At 35.8% G+C, this 22,674-nt stretch overlaps 1 protein-coding gene across 1 annotated transcript; it reads left to right on the forward strand.

Annotated features, from left to right (window-relative positions):
* Positions 1 to 7,762: 7,762 nt before the first annotated feature.
* LOC127416431 (desmoglein-3-like) lies at positions 7,763 to 21,297 on the forward strand. Its single transcript, XM_051655796.1, has 14 exons — positions 7,763 to 7,987; positions 9,790 to 9,918; positions 10,311 to 10,472; positions 10,578 to 10,719; positions 11,150 to 11,313; positions 12,261 to 12,392; positions 12,508 to 12,693; positions 13,541 to 14,001; positions 14,109 to 14,251; positions 14,974 to 15,192; positions 15,691 to 15,930; positions 16,660 to 16,787; positions 17,439 to 17,723; positions 18,904 to 21,297. Exons 1-14 carry the CDS (start codon positions 7,934 to 7,936, stop codon positions 19,945 to 19,947), a joined length of 3,489 nt encoding a protein of 1,162 aa, XP_051511756.1. The 5' UTR covers positions 7,763 to 7,933; the 3' UTR covers positions 19,948 to 21,297.
* Positions 21,298 to 22,674: the final 1,377 nt, after the last annotated feature.

Consider the following 22,674-nt stretch of genomic DNA (forward strand, 5'->3'; position numbering starts at 1 on the left):
GCTCAAGTTTCAGCCCAAGCCGTTGCTATGGAGCTGTTTTCATTCAGACAGTGCTCTTAAAAAACACTAAGACAGAAAGAAAGTAAAGAATGCTCTCATGCAAAGTGAAAGGGAAAGAGGTAGTGATGCAGGAAGAGAAAGGGAGATTGTGGTGCACTGAGAAAAAGATGGAATACAACTGTAACAACCATTTAAAGAGTGAATTTACAGAATGCCATTGTGAAACTTACAAAGAGCGAGCTGGGGAGCGGAAGTGACAGAGTGAGAGAGGAGAAAGAGAGTAATTACAGGGGTGAGATGAGAGAATGAAAAAAAAAGTAAGACAGGAATGCTGGCGACAGCACTCTGTCAGCAAGGGTGTCAAAGACCCCATGTAATCTACAACCCCCCCCCCCCCAATAAAAACAAGTGTTTTTACTACCGACAGGTGGCACTAATATGCATACAATTACATGCTGCTTGATTAAAGAAATAATTCATCCAAAAATGAAAAGTCTCTTATCATTTACTACCCTCATGCCATCCCAGATGTGTGACTTTCTTTCTTCTGCAAAACACAAACAAAGATTTTTAGAAGAATATCTCAGCTATCTTGGATATATCTCAGCTATCGTGGCCATAAATTTGAAGCTTAAAAAAGCACATAAAGGCAGCATAAAAGTAATCCATATGACTCCAGTGGTTAAATCCATATATTCAGAAGTGATATGATAGGTGTGGGTGAGAAACAGATAAATATATAAGTCCTTTTTTACTATAAATATCCACTTTCACTTCCACATTCTTCTTCTTTTGTTTTTTGGAGATTCAAATTCTTCATGCATCTCTCCACCTACTGATCAGGGCTAGTAAAAGGTAGAGATTTATTGTAAAAAAAAAAAAAAGGACTTAAATATTGATCTGTTTCTCACTCAGACCAATCATAATGCTTTAAGCCATTGGAGTCTTATGGATTACTTTTATGCTGCCTTTATGTGCTTTTTGGAGCTTCAAAGTTCTGGCCACCATTCACTTGCATTGTATGGATTTGCAGATATTTTTCTTAAAATCTTTGTTTGTGTTCTGCAGAAGAAATAAAGTCCAACATATCTGGGATGGCATTAGGGTTATTAAATGATGAAAGAATTTTCATTTTTGGGTGAAATATCCCTTTAACTCATTACCACACAAATTAGTAATGTGCCCATAAATGCACAACGCAGTTGTATTTTCCTCTGACTGTCACTCAAAATCAAGCTAATAAACAAATTACATTATTTTATGACCTAAGTTTTCATCAACATTAACCAAACTCTAAACTAATTGTTACATGAAAACAAACTTAAATCTATACACTTATTTACCATAGTACTAACTCACAAAATCTAACAGTACCCCTAACTCTAACCATACAACACCCTCTGTAAGATATTGAAGATAAAAAAAATAAAAAAATAAAAAATAGACCTGGATAATGCCCCACCCAATTCACAGGATAATTACACTGGTACAGATATTGAGAATTGGGAATCCACCCCCAAACCTAAACCTTTTGTGCAATACCTGCTCTAACACTAACACTCACCGTTTCCCAATGCCACAACTTCTTTGCCCCTTAAGCTTAGCACCACACATACACTTAATCATTAACCTAAATGTAAATCTAACCAGAGACCTAAACTACCCTACCCTAATGCTTTAACTGACCCAAAACTAACCCTAGCCTTAACTACCCTATTACTACCTGAACCTAAATTGACACCAAACTCAGTCTTTATGGTGGTTCATTTGAGGCATTATTTACTAAATAGAACCACTGAAATATTTTGGTCACATCCATAATTGGGTGTAAAAAATTTCTGCCTACACGGCCCTAAGATTTAAAAATCTTTTTAGGGTGCTTTTCCATGTGAGCGTTGAAGTATAGGGTGTTGTCTTCTGAATGATCACAACCCTACCTTCAGACACACCCTGCCTTAGCCATCCCAACACTCCCAAATGTCACTGTTCTCAGGCACTGATCTCACTATGAGTCATAAGCACATTGTGCACAGGAGACAAGTGTGTGCATGAATTGTCTACAGATACAGACCTGTGACTGCTTACCCTCCAAACTCAGGGGAGTTTCCTGCACAACTGGTTTTCTTCTCACTCTCCATCCAAAAACACCCTCAAAGACAGAGAAAATCAACATAGATAATTAAAAAGCCTAACCAATAGGTCAAAATAGCTGTACATTTCCACAAAGTTTATTGCAGATGTTAGTAGACATTTACAGATATGTTTCTATCCTATTTTCATCCAGCAGACAGCTAAGTTATAGATGTGCAATTCCACATACATATCTCTCATTGCTGAATTGCTTTTGTGCTCATTTTGTAACTGGTTATAATCTTGCCCAATATTGTCATTGGCTGGTCGACCACCTACCATGTTCCAAAAATCAGCTTGACCACCTTGAGCTTGTATAACTAGCTGGTAGGTAGTTTGTTGATGGATGGTAGCCTATACCTTTTACTAACTAATGACTAGCTTGAACCAACTAATAATGAGCTTAGACTAGCTAGAAACTAGCTACTACATTCCAAAACTATCAGCTTAAAGGAATAGTGCACCCAAAAAATGAAAATTCTGTCATAATTTACTTACCCTCATGTCTTTCCAAACACATATGACTGTCTTTCTTCTGCTGAACACAAGGATATGTTTCAGTGAATATCCCCCTCTGTCTTTATTACAAACCTACAAGGCACATGTTTTGGTGAGAAACAAACCATAATTTAAGTACTTTTTTGGTGAAAATCTGGATGTCTGTTGCCAGGGGCGATTGTAGGATTTGAACTTAGGGAGGCTTAGCCCCAGTGATACTATAAGATGTGCACATCCACTGTTGCATAGATAGTGTTATTTATTTATTTATTTTTTTTTTTTTATGCTATAGTCTTTACAGGCAAGAAAAGTCAACAAAATAGTCATGTGCTGCAAACTAGAGCTCATAATGGGCGAATACAGATTTGAATGCTGATTGCAGTCACAAATTTTTAGGGGGGCTGAGATTGAATTTGGGGGGGCTGATGACACCCTAAACAGGGTCAAGCAACACCTAGTCTGTTGCGTGTTCACGAGCGCACTATGAGAAAAAAGCTTGCTTGCAAATGCATTTTTTAACACAAAAACATGTTGTTTTTAGTGCTAAATATTATATAATGTAAATATTAACTAAATATTATTCCTAATCAATTAAATCATATCTTAAAGCTTGAATAACCAGCAGTGTAAAATGTTTATTAATTAAAAAGAAAAAAAAATCTGTTTTATTATTATTATTTTTTTCTCTCTTTGCACTTGCACTTGATAAAGCCAAAAAAAAAAAAAAAAAAGAAAAGAAAAAAAAAAGAAAAAAAATTTAGGCATGTTTTTTCCTCACTGAAATATTCAAATCTATTTGGTATTTCTCTTCATGTTCCCCATAGAAATGAAATGGTAACTATGGCAACAGGGATTTGTCTTCCCCCAAGCTGGACCACGACTACAGGGACAGAGCTGCACCCACTTAGATAATAAATAGTTGCCTCTTGTAATTTTTGTACATTTCATTTTTCTTTCAATTTAATTCCAAATGTTCTTTATTTTTATTTTATCATTGTTCTCCACTTTGAAAAATGCTTATCTTGAGCATCTGATCCAGAATGACCTGTAATTTACATTTTTCTTTTTATATATTTTCTTTCTCTTTGTCACTTTCTCCCTCCCTTTTTTTTTTTTTTTTTTTTTCAGCATTGGTGTCTGTGAAACTGATTTATGATGGCTCAGCTAGTGGAGACTTCATCTGAATGGAGGTCACATTCAGGGTATTCACCAAATGTGTGTAAATGGCAACGAGTTGCTATTGAGATCCTCTCTGTAGGGCCCCTTAAACATTCTTGATTTCAGTCTGCTTTTCCCTCTCTATGCCATATGCTTTTCTTCTGAGAGAGATTTGTGTTTTCTTAAAATTTTACTCTGTAATTTTTATATAGGAGAGACTGGAAGTGTTGTAACGGTGTGAGTTGAAACACTATTTTACTGGTCTGGTTTATAATAAGATTTGTGATCATGCGAATGAATGTTAAAAGACTGAACTGGCTTTTCAACATGTCTTCAAAAAACAGCAATGTAACTACAACTTGGGACTGTACTACTTTCAGCCTATAGGCCTACATTTGCCACAATAGACCTTAGCCAGAGCAGCACCATATTTGATTTTTGACAGCAATAAAAATGAGACTGTGACTGATAGACTTACAGTCTGTATCTTCAATGGGTTGTACTGTTGTACAGTATAGATTGGTTTTGATCATTCAGCTGACACTGAAACATTAAAAAACATGATAAATACATAAGTTTTTTTTTAGCTGACAGAAAACTACAGAAAACATGAGCTATGAAAATTAGATGTGATCTAGGACATTTATACAGTGCATGCCATTGTATTAACAGTAAGTCTATCCCTCACACATAACACGTAAACACACTGTCTGTTATGTTTTTAATATTGTTAGCATTTGTTTTGTGCATATTTATATTTGTTTCCAATATCATCTGCTGTTTTGAATTAAATGTATGTTATTTAATATGAATAAATATGAATTAATATGAATACATTTGATATGTTCACAATTAAATTAAATTGTGTTGGGCTGGGTTGGGGTTGGTGATGCGGCATGGCACAATAATTATTGTAAACAAGTATCAGAATCAGAATCAGAATGAGCTTTATTGTCAAGTATGCTTACATATACAAGGAATTTGACAGAAGCTTCCTGTGCACAAACAATACAACAACAACACAGAGATAAAAAAATAAAAAAATAAAAATAGAATAAAAATAAAAAGTGAATAGAAAATATAAGTATATATAGAAATACACAAGACAAAATTATATATATATATATATATATATATATATATATATATATATATATATATATATATATATATATATGCAGTACTGTGCAAAAGTCTTAGGCACATAAGATGTTTCATAAAAACATTTGTCTTAAGATGGTTATTTATATCTTCAGCTTTAGTGTGTAAGTAGGAAATATAAATGTTAGACTCCCAAACATTCCTTTTACAAATATAATAGAACAGGAAAGAAGAACAGGGAACCCTGCAACAGATGTCATGACCCCAACAAAGCCCCCCACTGAACATCAAGTCAGTCTGAGATTACAAGAAGAGACAGGAGCAATTAAGACGGCCGAAATAGATAGAAGAACTGTGGCAAATTCTCCAAGAAACCAAGAAAAACTGTGTCCAGGTGTACCTAGGAGAATTGGTGCTGTTTTAAAGGCAAAGGTGATCACACCAAATATTGATTTAGCTTGTTTTATGTTTACTGCACCTTGTATGACATTAATTGATATATGAAAACTATTTATGGCATTATATTTACATCCACACTATGCAACAGTTTTCACAAGTGCCTAAAACTTTTGCACAGTACTGTATATATATATATATATATATATATATATATATATATATATATATATATATATATATATATATATATATAATTTTGTCTTGTGTATTTCTATATATACTTATATTTTCTGTTCGCTTTTTATTTTTATTCTATTTTTATTTTTATTTTTTATTTCTGTGTTGTTGTTGTATTGTTTGTGCACAGGAAGCTTCTGTCAAATTCCTTGTATATGTAAGCATACTTGACAATAAAGCTCATTCTGATTCTGATTCTGATACTTGTTTACAATAATTATTGTGCCATGCCGCATCACCACCCCCAACCCAGCCCAACACAATATAATTTAATTGTATAATTGTATATATATATATATATATATACATATTAGTATATACATATGTACAAATACAAATCTGTTATATACAGATAGTGCAAGGGAATGTAATGGCAGAAGAGATAGGATATGTTGGATAAATATAAATAGACTAAATACATTTGATTACCACAATAAATTCATGCACACAATTTCAAATGTCCATTTTGTCAACTGTTCAAAATTCAAACTTCAAATGTCCATTTTGCCACGTTTCACTGTAGTGTGAAAATCACACAGTTTGTTAATTGATGCAGTTTGTTAACAGTGAGTTGTAGATTTTTAAAGTTAGAGTGAAATAAAAAAAGTGAGACAAAATGTTGAATTTGACTGGTCTCTCCTACTTTATATCTGGAAAAAAGCAGGGTTAGACAAATTCAGGAAAAGGAGTAATATAGTGTGATAGAGAGAGTGATTGAGTGAGAGAGACATAAAGGAGGGATAAAAAGCAACAGTTATCTCACCCAATCTCTGTTTCTCACACTTAGAAATTCATCCTCTGTCAAAATGCTCTTTGTTTATCACTGAAGTCCTAATTGCACAGAACAAGACAAGACACATCTGGTAAACTTTCTTTAGTAGATCTATGCAATTGGAGACTATGCGTTAAGATTTCAGTTATGAAACAGAAACATTACATTGCATGCAGCTGTCTATGTATACTGTCTGTATTATGTATATTGTACATTATATTGTGTATAGTGCTCAGTGTATATATTCATATTGCATCCCTTTATAAATTGTGTATTTGTGTGTGTTTAATCTTGTATTTTTCCTCACATTTCTGGATTTATTGTAATGTTCTGTATATATGTTCAGTGTTGACTCTGCAGTTTTGCTGCTACTGCACCATAATATCCAATTTCCCTCCCATGATTAATAAAACCTTACTTATCCCAGCCAAGTTAATGAAAATAGTTTTAAGTGCCCATTGAATAAAAAAAATAAATAAATAAATAAATAAAACATACATAGCCAAATCTCTTATTTTCAGAAAAATGTGTATAATCACACATACGAAATACAAAGACCAATAGACAACTATTTGTATATTAATCGGGCAAACCTCAGAAACGTTTCAACTGCCTTTATGACAAATCTGGCATAACCTCAGGCTAAGGTGTGTGTTACCGAGAAATCAATACATAGGCTTACTACTGTAGGTGTGATCAGTGAAATCTAAATGCCTCCAAGAACCTTGCCTCTGATATTTCCTGCAAGATTAACCGATTCCTGGGCCAGCTCCATAGATTTCCATCAGAACTACAGTACATCCTTACATGCACAGTGTGCATCCAAGTAAAGTTTTTTATTTTTTATTTTATTTTATTTTTTATTTTTATTACATCAATTTTAAAATAATCCCAGAATCTGCTTGTACAAAGTGTGCTTTAACACAAGTGTAATAACCGTGTTATAACAGTGATCAATGTAATTATTAAAGAATGCTGATACCATACTGTGCATGATGTGCATGATGATGATGCACTGTGATTATTTGTCCATCAAACAAATAAAACTGTTGTAAAAAAAAAAAAAAAAAAAATGTATAATAATAATTATCATGGGATGAAACAAAATCACATTTGAAAGGACTGTCAGTGAGTGTGTGAGCAATGAAATGTGCATAATTACAGGTGATGTTACTCATAGGACACTGGGTTTGTTCACTTGAGGAAATCTATTAATACTTCTCTGGGTGAGAACACCCATTGCCACCCTGTATGATACATGAAATGTAATTGTGGAAAATTATAGATTCCCCACCTCTCTCTCTCTCTCTCTCTCTCTCTCTCTCTCTCTCTCACACACACACACACACACACACACACACACACACACACGTTTTCACTCTCTGTCTCCCTCCCACAACACACACACACCCATCAGTATGACGTTTAGGTCCTCCTTTAAACCCGCTAGGTGTGGGTGTAGGAGAAACACGATGAAGGAGTTCTCTAAAGCGTTCCGCCACGAACTCATTCCCATTGTCGTCCATCATAAGCAACGAGAACACACATCTCGCCTCAGCTGAATATTAAAAAGTTTTATAAGCAGGTGGTGACAGCAGCAGATCTCAGGTGACCTGGAAATAAAGTCTTTCTGCGGCCATGGCCCGGCGTATATCGCCTGCTTTCGCATTTCTATGTTGTTTTGCATTATCGGTAAGTATTTTTATGTTTTAATTGGCTATATGTATTTCTGAACATGTGTTCATAATATAGGCCACTTCGTTTTTGCCTTTGGGCCTTTTATGTATTTAAAAGCATCATTTTGGGAACCGAAACAATCGTTATGCGTCTAACGGGATATTAAAACGGACTGCTTTACATTGCCGATTAGAATTAACAAAGAATTGAATCTCAGTAAAGGATTCACATTTGTACTGCCTTATCATGGATGTGTGCTGGGTAGAGATTTACTTGCCTAGAAAGAGCATGTGCAAACTCTGTGTTCCAGGGCTTAGTTTTGCCTGTGTTTTGTCTGTTTCTCAATTGTGCCCTTTGACAACATTACTGTTAATGCTTGTTGTTGTTTTTTATAGCAGTTTGGTCGTTTTTCGCTTTTGTTTTTAATAATTTGCAGACATGCTGTCTATGTAAAACAATACTTATGTACACTCCTACATATTGTGAGTGTATGAGAGAGAGTGTGTTTAAAGGAATATTTTGGGATCAATACAAGTTAAGCTCAATCTACAGCATTTGTGACATAATGTTGAATACCATTCAAATTAATTCTGACTTGTGCCTCCTATTCTTTAAGAAAAGCATAAATCTGGGTTACATTGGGGCGCTTACAATGGAAGTGAATGGGGCCAATCAGTAAACGTTAATAGACTCGTCAAGTGTTGCCACAAGACGTCAACAATATGCGTTTTAACATTATTTTAGGGTGATAAAGTCGCTTACTAACCTTTTCTGTGAAAAGTTATAGCCAGTTTTACAACTTTGTTGCCATGACACCATAACGCCGTAACCCTAAAACATCTGCAATAACCATGATTTAAACTTTACAGCTCAAATAACGCACAAGTTTTAACAGAAGAATTAAAAATGAGTGCTTTTATTAAATTGTAAGCTTCACATTTCTGCCTTTAAATCCTCCAAAAATTGGCCCCGTTCACTTCCATTGTAAGCGCCTCACTGTAACCTGGATTTGTGCTTCTTTTTTTTTTTTAAGAAAAGGAGGGATGAGTCAAAATGAATTTTTTTTGTGGTAATCTTTTATGCCGCAAATGCTGTAGATTGAGCTTAACTTGTACTGAAACCCAGAATCATCCTTTAAAGTTGTGTAAAATAGGCTATTAAAATGATAGCTGAATCTTCCCCTTGGATTAATATTCACAGAATTCAAAAATGACTAATAAAATACTTATTTACAATGACTGAAATGTGCAAATTTTTTGCAGATATTTTTCATACAAAGTATATAAAGTGGAACTATTGATTTCTTTCTTACTGCAGTGCCTCTTTGTGTTTCTACTTCACAAATGTAAAGTTTTGTTTTACCTTTGAAAATTCTACTCATTGATAGGATGAATGGGCCTTTGGTTTTTAAGTGCCAGCTTTATGTTAACCAACTCAAGAGTGTATGCATGTACCTAATGTAATGTCTCCAAGTATCACCATTAACACTTGTAGCAGACCTGACAAACTACTGAAGCTCTACACATTAAAATGCAGAAAATACATTTTTGAGATTGAAAATAGTCAAATTACATCCACAGTATTAAAATAGCCTTCAAGTAAGGAATTACATTTTTTGTATAATTCCACAACTGTGTGTCTGCACATGCTCTATCTTAGTTGTGTGTGGTCTGGTTAAGGTGATCTTGAGTTGAATGGAGTGCATGATAGTTAGGGCCAAATATTTCCTTATTTTTTTTAGATTGAGATAGAGAAAATGTGCAGAATATGTCGTGTTTTTCTGTCTTTTCAAAAGCTACATTTCTGTTTCCCTGCAGCATGTGTTTGAGGCTGAAGGCAGATTTCGACACTCTGTGGCCCTCAACAGGCAAAAAAGAGAATGGATCGTCCCTCCCCAAGTCCTAGAGGAGAATGTAGATTACACCAAGAAAGAATTCATTGCAAAAGTGAGTGAAACTTTCAGCATTAAACATGTGCAATTTTACTCACCCTAATGCTGTTCTAAACCTGCATGACTTTCTTGCTTCTGCTGATCACAATAGATGTTATGCAGAATGACAGCCTCAGTCACCATTCACTTTTATTGCATGGACAAAGATGCAATGAAAGTGAACAGTGCTTGATGCTACTATTCTGCCCTACAGGTTTGAGGGTGAGTAAATGATGACAGCATTTTCATTTTTGGGTGATCTAACCCTTTTATACTCTAACTCTCTTCATCTGTAATGAATGTAAAACGTGATAAAATAAATCGCAGATGCTGTGTGTTTGAATACATCAGAATATGAAGATATTCTTAATGCAAGTGTTAAGACATACTTATTTCTAATTCATTTAGATTCGCTCAGATAAGGAGAACTTCCATGGGAAAAGTGTGAGGTACTCACTAAGGGGCGTTGGAGCAGACCAGGAGCCGTTTAACTTATTTGTGGTCAATCCTGAAACTGGATATGTGAGAATAACAGGGATCCTTGACAGAGAGTACATCCATCAGTACAATGTAGGTGCATGATGATTATAATAATGGTGATGATGATAAAGGTGGATTTTTCACTAATGCTTATTGATAATGGTAACTGATCATGCCCTTGCTTCACTTTTGTAGCTTTCAGGGAAGGCCACATTCGCAGATGGCAGTGTTGCAGAGAATGACATTGGACTACGGATAAAAGTTAAGGATCAGAATGATAATACTCCCGTCTTTGGTGCAATGGTCGCTGGTTCTGTAGATGAGCTCAGCCCACCAGGTAACTGATCTGACACCTTCCACAGAACATAGCAACAGGCCCCCAAAGCTAATGCAGTTGTTGCAGCTTAAAGGGAAAGTTGTTTGTTTGTTTATTAGTTTACCCAAACATGAATATTCTCTCATCATTTACTCATCCTCATTTTGTTCTTAAGATGTTAGGCAGAATGTTCGCCTCAGTCATTCTTTTTCATTGTGTGGAAAAAAAATATGCAATGAATGTGAATAGTGACATTCTGCCTAACATTTCCTAATGTATTTCACAGAAGAATGAAATTAATACAGGTTTAGAACAACATGAGGGTGAGTAAATGATGAAAGAATTTTTATTTTAGGGTGAACCATCCCTTTAAGAGAAACTTGATTTGATGATTAAATAATAAAAATAATGGTAAGAGCTGCCAAATGCCTATAATTGTTGAACTCTACAGGTACACAAGTAATGAAGATTGATTGCTTTGATGCTGATGAGCTAGGAAACATCAACTCTCAAATTAAGTACGAGATTGTTGGCCAGCAACCAGATGGGCAACAAATGTTTTCAGTTGACAGTGAAGGGATAGTCCGTGTTAGCAGTCCTAACTTGGATAGAGAGGTAAGTGGTCACAATCAGGGTTAGTTCATGCTAAAAACATGCTCAACATTTCAGCTCAGTTTGTCCATACAGTGCATATAAAGGGGTATCATGACGCTACTGGCTGTTTGACGGTCCAAAAGTCATATTTAGGCAGCATAATACACATGACTCCAGTTGATGAATTAATGTCTTCTGAAGCAAACCGATAGGTTGGTGTAAGAAACAATTTGATAATAAAAATCGTTGCTTCTGCCCAGCACAGTATTTCTGTTTGAAATGAACTAACTCTTTCATGACTTTTGTTCCTCTGTTGTATACAAAGTGTGTGCTTCCGACTTCTCGCGTGAACGTGCCATTGCGCTTATGTCACTGATGCATCGACTGCTGGCAAGAGGCAATTTTTTAAAGTTAATACATTTTTTATTTTATCATTTTTTTTTTTCACAAACCTATTTTTGCTTCAGAAGACATTAATTGCTCGACTGGAATTGTGCGGATTACTTTTATACTGACTTAATCTGCTTAATATACTGAGAGCCTAAATTAATTATTTGTACTTTTCAAATGAACGAGTGAAGGCAAAGCAGTGATTTAAAATGTTAAAAACCATAAAAGAAATGGTGACCAGTTACGGGACATAAGATATATACTTTCCCTTACATATTCATATAAATATTAACCTAAAATCGGAATGTTAATTAAAAGAAAGTCCATCGACACGTTATGCATTATCTTCCCAGAGACACCCCATGTTTGGCTTTGAAATAGCTAACGCTTCTTTTTGACAGTACTATTTTTTTTTATATGTACAGTCCAGATGTTCTATCCCACATGGGCTTTTATTTTTTCAGTGTTTACATGAGCAGTGCAGGGACATGTACAGACACAATGACTGTTTTGTTGAGCTAACAGAATGCACAGTAAATGATTCCACCTTCTTGTTTACACGGCATCTCTCCCTGCAGACCATTGATCAGTATGTGGTGTTAATCAAAGCCTCTGACCTGAATGGTGCTCCAGGCGGCAATGTTGCCACAGGGACAGTCACCATCAAGATCAATGATGTCAACGATAACGTACCTACATGGGAAGGCCCAGTAAGTTAATATCTACAGAGTTTCAATACGTTGTTGTTGCAAAGTGAATACATGGAGTCTGGTGGTCCTAAATTAGGTAAATGTTCTGTAAAATTAGTACATTTTTCTTCCATAGTTTGATGGCAGTATTGAGGAGAACACACAGAGTGTGGAAGTGATGAGATTTAAGGCAACTGACCTGGATCTTGTGGACACAGACAATTGGGTATCCAAGTGCAGTATTGTTTCTGGCAATGAGGCAGGATACTTTAGCATTCGCACTGACCCCAAGACCAATGAGGCAATCCTGATGCTTGACAAGGTTTGCAATGTGTTTTATTGCTCTTGGTTTTGTATATTCCATTTCAGTTTCAATTTTATTTATATGGCACTGTAACAATTCAAGGATGGGAAAGGAGGAAGCTGGGACCGGCTTGACAACACATGTAGACATTTATTAATTATAGAACACTTTTCAGTGTCATACACGAAAGGTTTGCTTTTCAGTGGTCCCTGACACATGCTCTGCTTTCCAGCAGACACATTAACACACACACACTCAGGTAGCTTAGTGCGTCTCTCTCTCTCGTCTGCCGCTGTCTCCACTCCTTAAATACTCCCGCCGCCCTTCACTGGAACGCGAGACCGGTGGAACTCATTCACCACTTATCTTCCCGGCCTTGTTCTGCCCAGATGCCGCTTGGCCCCACCCTGCTCGCCACAGGCACTTTTTTACAATACATAATGTTCCAAAGAGATTTTAGTCATTTCAAGAACTGTTACAACTTTAAAGGAATAGTTCACCCAAAAATGATAATTCTGTCATAAACACCGAAGGAGATTTTTTGATTATCAAAGGCCATTTGTTCAATACAATGGCAGTGGATAGTGCCTCATTTTAAGGCTCAAAAGTATCAAAAAAGTACAGTAGGCCATGCGCTGCGTCATATCCCAAGTTTTCTGAAGACAGATTTTAGTTGTCTTTTTTTTTCTTTTTTTTTTTGAAACAACCTAAAATTAAAATTAAGTTTTTTTAAACTGCACAATTTCTTACATGAACATGCATGCCACTTTGAACGAGCTCCTCTCATGTGCTCATTATTTTTTTTAAGATTTAAAAATTTGCCTGAAGTGTGAGTGGAAGCATCTAATGTCTGTTCTTCTTGCAGCCTGTAGATTATGAGGATGTCAAAGACTTAAACCTTGGCATCAGTGTAGTAAACGTGGCACAATTCCACTCCTCTGTGACTGGAGGACAACAAGGAATAAATGTGAACTTTGGGGGCGGTGGTGGAGGTGGAGGCGGAGGAGGAGGAGGAGGAGGAGGAGGAGGAGGCGGAGGAGGAGGAGGTGGAGGAGGAGGAGGCGGAGGAGGAGGAGGAGGAGGAGGAGGAGGTGGTGGTGGATCATGGTGGTCATCATCATCATCATCATCATCATCATCATCATCAAGCGGTCAGGTCTACAGTGTCAACATAAAGGTGAAAAACCAGCCAGAGGGGCCCAAGTTCTTTCCCCTAACAAAGGCCATCCCTATCTCAGAGGATGGTAAGACATTTAAAATCAATGAGATCATCGCAAGGTACCCGGCCATTGATACAGACACAGGAAAGGAAGCTACGAATGTATGGTAAGTTTACACAGAAACAGTTCTGTCCAAAATAAAGAGGAAAAATACATTAATTGCAGATTTCTTTCAATTGTAATGAGAGACAAGTATGTTCTCTTTTCATTTAGGTATGCTAAAGGATTTGACCCAGATAACTGGCTCACCATTGACGAAAAGACTGGAGCCATTAAACTGAACAAAGCTCCTGACCGCGAGTCCAAGTATCTAGTCAACGGAACTTACATTGCCAAGATTGTCAGCGTAAATAAAGGCAAGTTTCATTTGTGAAAGAAGTAATGAGGGAAAAGTGGTTCTCTTACTTTTCATGTTTTCTCTGTTTGTTTTTTGAAAATACATTATGGCATTGTTTCAAACGCACTCTTTACACTGCAAAGGTTGCACAGAAGCTGCATCTGAAGTGGCATTTAGGCATATTTACACAAAGTTTAAAGGCCTCTCTGATGCAGAATTTTGAACAAAAGCACAGAGCAGGTTTAACTCGGCTGTGTAAAGATGCCTTAAATGAACAAAAAACATCTGCCACATCTATAGTAACTTTGTAGTTACTATACTGATTTTATGAGCGGCATTCAAAGCCATTTTAAAATGTTGATAATCATATACCTGGGCTACGTTACTTAGCTGTTGTAAACTGCCTACTGGCTAAACTATATAACTTTGTGAAATAGTTTATTTATTTTCAAATTGCCCTTCCTATGTGCCACATTGTTAAATCTATTTTAAATAGATTTTTAAAAAGAGTTATATATGGCGACAACAGGCCATTGTAGGTACATATATTGTCCTGAAGGTGGCGCCACCCTCACATTCAACAATAGTTACTGTATAACTAGGCCAGTGATGTATAAGCATTTAAACATCTGCTTACACTTTATATATATATATATATATATATATATATATATATATATATATATATATATATATATACTCTCTTAAAAATGTATTATATTTAGTCTTTTTTTCTCATAGATATGCCTTCTAAGACGGCAACAGGTACCATTGCCATCCAAGTAGAGGATTTTAATGACCACTGTCCCACTTTGTCAAGCAAAGTCCAGACACTGTGCACTGACAAGGATGCTATCTTAGTCACTGCAGTGGATGAAGACGCCCCACCCAATGGAGCTCCATTCACATTCAGTGTCCCAGAAGATACTAAGGGGAAGTGGACAATTGAGCATTTTAATGGTATGTTTGTCCAGTAACTATGTGATGACCCACACAACTAACCACCACAGCTTCTTTGGTCTCCAATAGACTTCACTGATCTGATCATTTTAATATTTCAGCAACAATATGTTAATTTAACACAAATAGAATATCAGGTTGGATAACTTCACATTTCATTTATGCTATTTATGGACAATCATGCTGGTCTAAGCAGGACTTTGTTTAGGGTTGACCTAAATAAATTATCATTGATCATTTATAGAAAACAAAGCACTACCAGACCAGCACTATGAAAGCATAAACCAGCCTGAACCAGCATGGGTATTTTTGCTGGTTTGGTCTTTTTAGCCATTTTGACTAAAATAAAACTTTGTTTTTAGGGAATCTGTTTCAAACCACTGTTAGCATTTTCCCATTTGTCAAAAATATGGTCAAATATATGAATAAATATGAATAGTTACTAGCCAGAGATCTGTTTAACAGGATGTTGAACTTTTCTGTTCTTGTTTTCATCAGATACAACTGCCATCTTTAGGGCCCACGAAAAGCTGTGGCCTGGACAATACGAGCTTATGGTAAATGTGAAGGACCAGCAGGGGCTTGCATGTCCAGAACCACAGAAGCTGCCAGTAGAAGTGTGTACTTGTACAGACCAGGGTGCTTGTGCCAGAATAGGAACAGGTGGAACTAAGAAGGGCTCCAAGTTTGGACCTGCTGGAATCGGCCTGCTGTTTCTGGGACTCCTTGCGTTATTGCGTAAGTTATTAAATTCACTCATACTTCTCCATTCTCCTAAAGGGGTGATATAATTGTATTTATTATCAGATTTTTCCCTGAGGACCACCTATATTGTTAGTAGCAATATGTTTTTGTCATGCGCCAAAAAGAGTCATCATTTAGTTTTTCAGGACCATTTTTTTGCCCTCTCTTTTTAAGGAATTTATAGGGCTGTTTTTTTGCTACTGTGCCCTTAAGAAATACTCCTTCACGTGTGAATTGAGCAATAGTGCTCTGCTAAGACGTGAGCTGTGGCTTTGCTGTCAAAAACGGTTAAAGTCAGACTGAGAAGTTCATGGATCTTGTTAAAAATACACTTCAGCCCCACATTGAGACAACAAAAGCACAAAGAATTGTGAATGCGGGCATGAGTTTGCTTGCGTTCAAATTTATTGTCTGATGTACTGCGTGATGTCAGAAAATTGCGAAAATTGTCATTTTGCAGCTTAGTTTCAATAAATGGTCTTTTTGTGCTAGGAAGTTTTGAGTTGTGAATGTTACAGTAAGTTGTCATAGTACGTCTCTTTTATCTCAAAAGATCAAGATGATGTGGTCCCTTTAAGTCATCAGCTGATTACTCATTACAAACCTCAATCACTCTCGTTGAGCACAGTGTCAGTGTTGTTAGTGTTGGCTTTTTAAAATATCAGACATATAATATTGATTATAGTTTGGTGTTGAAATAAATGAATTTCACCACTGTTACAGTCATCCCGCTCCTGTTGCTTCTCTGTCAGTGTGGAACAGCTGGAATGGCAGGAGCATTCGCAAGGATGCCCTTTGACACTAAAGAGCATCTCATCTCTTACCATACCGAGGGCCAGGGAGAGGACAGGGTAAGAACTTCAGCTCTTTTATTGGATTTACATAGCATGATACATATAAACATACATACATCTAAATTAAAGGAATAGTTCACCCAGAAATGAAAAATCTGTCACCATAATGTCTGTCAAGCTTGAAAAAAAGACAAAAAAAAAACACCATAAAACCACAGTAAAAGTAATCAATAAAACTCATCCTATATTCCAAGTCTTCTGAAGTTATCCTTTTTCACTCTCAAATTAAATCATAACATTAATAAAGCACTTAGATCAAATATATTTTACATCAATAACATCAAACCTCATTGGTTCTCATCCCGTCACATAACCAAAGGTTGTGATGTCATGTCTTTTCATATTTTGGTGAACTATACCTTTAATCAATATTTTTGTCTTGTTTTCCTTTAAAAATATCTAAACCTTAATTTATTTAAAAGCTAAATAACATAAGATACAAAGTCTTGTACTAAGCTGACAATTTAGTGAGGTTTGTGCTTAAAACAAGAAAACGGATGTGAGGTGAGGTAAGAAAAAAACATTTATTTTCCTTTTGAGTTAAGTGTATTTTTGCAGTGCAGGCACAAAATCTGTTTAAGATGTTGGTGTTAATGTTTGACTTTTCACTCAATATAAATAAAAAATAAAAAACCTTCTCTCTTACAGGATGTTCCAATTCTGGCCCCTGCAGCTGAGGTTGATGGGCACAACGGCTTTGGGGCACATATGGGTGCAGGTGCTAGCCGTGGTGTGTTTGCTATGCGTGGCGGTTCCATGCATGGTGGAGCATTGGACTCATCTTCCACAATGGTTGGCCATGGCTACAATGAAATGGATATTAGCCATATGGACTCGATCAGGAGGAATGGGACACATGTGTTGAGAGAAATGGGTGGAGATTTTGACGGGATGGCCGTAGCTGATGTTTTCTTGGATGAATACTATTCACAGGTTTGTAAATGTCTACACATAAACATTATTTACACACACACACACACACACACACACACACACACACACACACACACACACACACGCATGCACACACACATATGTACAGTATATGGGTCATTGACAAATAAGGACGTCTGTGGTGATAAAACTGTGTCTACCAACAACAACAAGAATTATGAATATTAATATATTATTTTGAAAATGATTTAATGACTTGTGTAACCATCAAGTAAAGGTGTTTAAAATACTTTCCTTACTCCTTGAATACATGAGAGTGTTCATAATGTGATCATTAATTTAAAAAAGTTTTCAAACATATTTTTGGGTGAAAATTTTTATCAAGAATTTTTCTCAGGGTTACACCAAATGACCTGACAAACAAAATGTGCCTTTTCATAAAATGTCAAAATATTGATATTTAATTATATGACAAAAAATATGTGACAAAATGGCTATCAACATGCTGGTTACACCATAATGAACACATATTTGAAGTTTTTTCAAACATGAATCATATTTTAAAATAGAAAAGGAATAGAAATAATAATAAAAAAATTAACAAATGTCACAATTTCTTTATTCAACAATTTCAGCTTTTAATGAGACTTTATGATTTTTTTAATTTTTATTTTTATTTTTTACTGTTACTGTTTTTACTGAATGGTTACAGCACATTTTTTACTTTATTTTTTATAAAAAATAAAAAATACTGCACTTGAACTGAATTGGCATCCTCAAATCACTGTGTAATTAGTAAATGAGAACTTCTTTTTTTTTTTTTTTTTTATGTTGAAAAATAGCCACTCAGTGTGCTAATAAAATTGTTGAAATGATTTTTGGACATTCCTGATTGTAATATTGTTTACATTTAATTTTGTGGAAATGACCAAATATTTGACTACAGACCCATCTCGGTATATAACAATATACAACATTGACTATTTATCTATCCAATAAGTAATTATTTGATTTTTCTTTAAAGATTTGTGCATGACCTAAATAATATTCCTGAGCAAAGCTTATAAATCTGTAAAAACCAGCACATATGCCCAACGTCCCTACCACATTATAAAACCAATTACGCCCATTCAGCTATAAGTATATACTGTAAAACCATGTAATGTATTTTCATAATATACAGTAGGCTCATACATATTGCTCTCTGTGTGTGTTACAGAAAAGCCGGGGAATGGATGACGGATTTGCGAAGAACGATGCACATGTGTACGATTATGAGGGGAAGGGCTCTCCTGTTGGCTCTGTAGGCTGCTGCAGCTTGCTCGAAGATAACAATGACTTAACCTTTCTCAATGACCTTGGGCCAAAGTTCACCACTCTTGCTGAAATATGTGGAGGTAAAAGGTTGGCAACTGTGGAACCCACACCTCTTCCTCCCCCTCCCAAACCTGTTGTGGAGGCAGTGTCTACATCAACCAACACTGTAAACAGTGGGAATATCGCCACTAACAGAGTTGTATCTTCAAACATGGTGAATATGGCTCCCAACGTTGCTTCATCTTCATCTACTCATGTAGAGAACGTGCTAGTCACAGAAAGCCGCCCTGCAGTGATTTCCAGTGTACAGCCAGCTCCAACACTTCTGGTTCAACAGCAGCCAATGTACTACATGGTTGAGCCACAGCACAGCACCGTAGTCCTTGCTGAAAGACCAACCATGGGACTCGGACAGAGCATGTACGTGCTGAACAACGCCAATGTAGCTGAGGGGGTTGTAGTCCAGGGCACCAACGTTGCAGCGAATGCTCTGAATCGAGGTGAGAGAATGGTGGTTCTAGACAGGGTTGGATCTTCTCAAGCTCTCAATACTGGGGTGCTGCATACAGGTAATTTGTCTGGATCACAAGTGCTGCTGATGGATGGGGGTGCACACAGCGGTCAAGTCCTTCAAGGGACGTTAAAGAGAGGGGTAGCAGGATCTCAGGGTCTGATGATCTTGGAAGGACAAGGGGGCCAGATGATACATGGGTCCCTTAGAAGAGATGTGCCCACTCATGGAGGATCTCAAAGTGTCCTTTATGTAGAGAATAAAGGAGGATCTGGAGTTGTTCAGGGGACTCCTCAAAAGGGTATGGCCTCCACTGCAGGGTCAGTTCATGGTAACATTGGATCTAGTGGGGCATCTGTCCAACTTAACCGAAATCCATCACAAAAAGTTGCTGTTCAAGAGAGAAAGGTTTTGACATCACAAAGTATCAAGTAACAATGCAACCCTGGTACTTGTACAGTTGTAAAAGTGTTACAGAGATTCGAAAATTGTAAATCTATTCTTTTGAAAAACAATTATCTCCAAAATGATAATTGCTTTATGAATGTTTGAGCTCATGCATGCAAATGTTAGAGCACTATCTTGTCATCACATATTAGGTCATGGAGAAAATGTAAAATAATGCTTGCAAAACTGGTTTTCGATGCCCTTAAGCTTTCCTCTCTCTATGAGCAGTACATACATGCTATATGCAAATGGAGATGTTATTTTTTTTGCATATTGGCTGCATATGACTGCGTTCATTCCGTTCATTGCGTTATACTGTATAAGACTGTATTAGACTGTTATTACATATCCAAAAGCTTGTTTGCCCTTAAGGCTATTCCAGTGAAGTTTACGCAAACTTAGTAATCTCAAAATCTATTTTAGTAATAAGTAGACACATGTATATCTTATTAAGTGCATAAATGTAAGCAGAAATCAGCCTAGTGGAGTCGCCCCAATAGATTGAAGGTCAGATGGGTTTTTTTTTTGGTTCCAGAAAATATGTGATAAATGAAGATTCATAAATAAATTTTGGAATCAAGTCAACTAGAATGTATGCTTTGGCATGTCATTAGGCTTTCTAAAAATACCATATCTGTGTGCTATATTTAGCAGCAGTTGTATGGCTTGCATTTATATAGTATTTTAAGACTTATTTTGTTTGCTTAGTCGCACTGTGTGCAACCCTTGTAATTCATGATAAGAGTAGGTCTAGTTGGAAGCTTGTAGTATTTGTTTGCATTGCAGTAGCCTTGAATTACATACAAAGACAAAACTCACATTCCAAGCAATAATGCTGATAAGTATGACATAAGTGTTCCTTTTTTAAAATAAATTATATATTTTTTGAAAATGCTTGAATTTAAGAGTACAATAGCTAACACACATTTCCTTTCTAGTGCAATAAGTAGGAATTAAATGCTAAAACTCTTAATAGTTGTGGTGTTGGGCTCAAAGACAACTTTTTCTGTTGACAGCTGTTCTTATTTGGTAAAAATGGTTGTTTTTCCATTTATTTGTTTGTTAAAGGGTGTGGGCACTGGGTACCAGCTTTACCAGAAATTGACTTATTAGCTGCATAGGGAAAGTACAATATAACTTTTGATTGTGAGATATAAGCTTTTTTCAGTGGTCTTTTAATTTGTTGTGCACAATTACCATAATAAACATATTTTCTACTAAAAGGAGTGACATAAGGCAGCATAAGGCTGTTTAGAATGATTTTTTTTTAATGTTACGTTTTGTAAATGTTCCATATGTTTCAGAAAATCCAAAAGACAATAAAGTTTGTTAAAATCATCTGGAGTAAATGATGCATAACTGTATATGTCTGTGGATACGTCTAAACAAATACTGGAATCTGTAAGATTCCCAAAGCAGTAATTAAAGGGAAACCAGCTATTGCTGAAACTATTTATTGAATGGCAGCACACAGGTTAAGTTTCAGAGAAAGCCAATGGATCATACAACCCATACTAACAGTATTAAACAGTACAAATATGATGGCAACATAGTAAGAAAGGCCAGGGCTAGTTGTCACATTTTTTACTCTACAGTGAATATTTCTCATTGGAGGTTTATTTTTTTATTTATTTTAATAAAAAATAAGAAAAGAAACAGAAGCTATTAACAAAAGATGAACACTACTGATACAGATCATTGAACCCACATTGACATTTTTTTTGATAACTTGCCCCAACAGCAGCCGGGTATATTTTCACACTATATAGAGTTTAGCTAACACAATGAAACCATGCCATTAAACAGCCTTCAGACATCTGAGCTAAATTTTAGGACAACAAATATTGTAGTTTCTAAACAACAAAATTAAAGGCCTAATAACTGCTATGGTTGTGTTCACCAACATTTTACTTTTGACCAACTTTAAAGCTAACCCTACAGTTACTGATTCACTGGCACACAAACAAAACCTGATGATCCATGTCATATTAGAGAATGTTTCAAAGAGCATCTGATATACTTCCATGGAAGCAAGGAAATCTGAGAGGGTTGTTTGATTAGTGACCTAGAAATAGAGAAGAATCTGAAATATTTCTTCTTAAATATTCATTTAACGTCTCAATGTTTCTTTGTTATAAAAACAACAACAACAACAACAACAACAAATCCTAAAACCTTCTGTTTATTTCTTGGTTTAAAATTAATTTTGAATCCCAGATTTTGAACCCCCACTGTATATCTGACAAGAGCAACATGCTACAAATAACCAAGAACAAGAACCTGAACAAGTTAGAAACCATTAACTGCTGCAGCATGTTACTAATTTCTTCACAACAAAATTTAATCTAGAAAGCAAAATGCATAAGGTAACTGTTGTTATCGTCATCAAGTACAAGGCAAGTCTGTAACCATGTAACAAGTTCACCAGTAACCTAATCCCTTAGAACTATTCAGGGGTGTAGCCATCATTTTAAAAGTGAGGGGGACAGAATGTTTTTCACTGGACATGAGGTGTATAAGAAATATATTATTATTTTAACTTTATGCTGCTTTAATAACTAATATTGCGCCAAATCAAAAGGGAGCACATGGAATTTATTAAATTAATTTGCCAGAAAGTTTTTGATTTCTTACAACTTTCACTGTAAAAAGGTAAATTTTTATATTGTGAATCTATTTCTACCTGATCTAATCTTCAAAAAATACTTTTGTTGC

The sequence above is a fragment of the Myxocyprinus asiaticus genome, chromosome 25, assembly GCF_019703515.2.
Source record: "Myxocyprinus asiaticus isolate MX2 ecotype Aquarium Trade chromosome 25, UBuf_Myxa_2, whole genome shotgun sequence".
NCBI classification, from domain to species: Eukaryota; Metazoa; Chordata; class Actinopteri; order Cypriniformes; family Catostomidae; genus Myxocyprinus; species Myxocyprinus asiaticus.

Bases quoted from the DNA above. Each gene is read 5' to 3' on its own strand.
- LOC127416431 (XM_051655796.1), top strand. From the start codon at position 7,934: ATGGCCCGGCGTATATCGCCTGCTTTCGCATTTCTATGTTGTTTTGCA. The intron at 9,919-10,310 runs GTGAGTGAAACT...TAATTCATTTAG, and splicing joins AGAAAGAATTCATTGCAAAA to ATTCGCTCAGATAAGGAGAA. The intron at 10,720-11,149 runs GTAACTGATCTG...TGAACTCTACAG, and splicing joins AGATGAGCTCAGCCCACCAG to GTACACAAGTAATGAAGATT.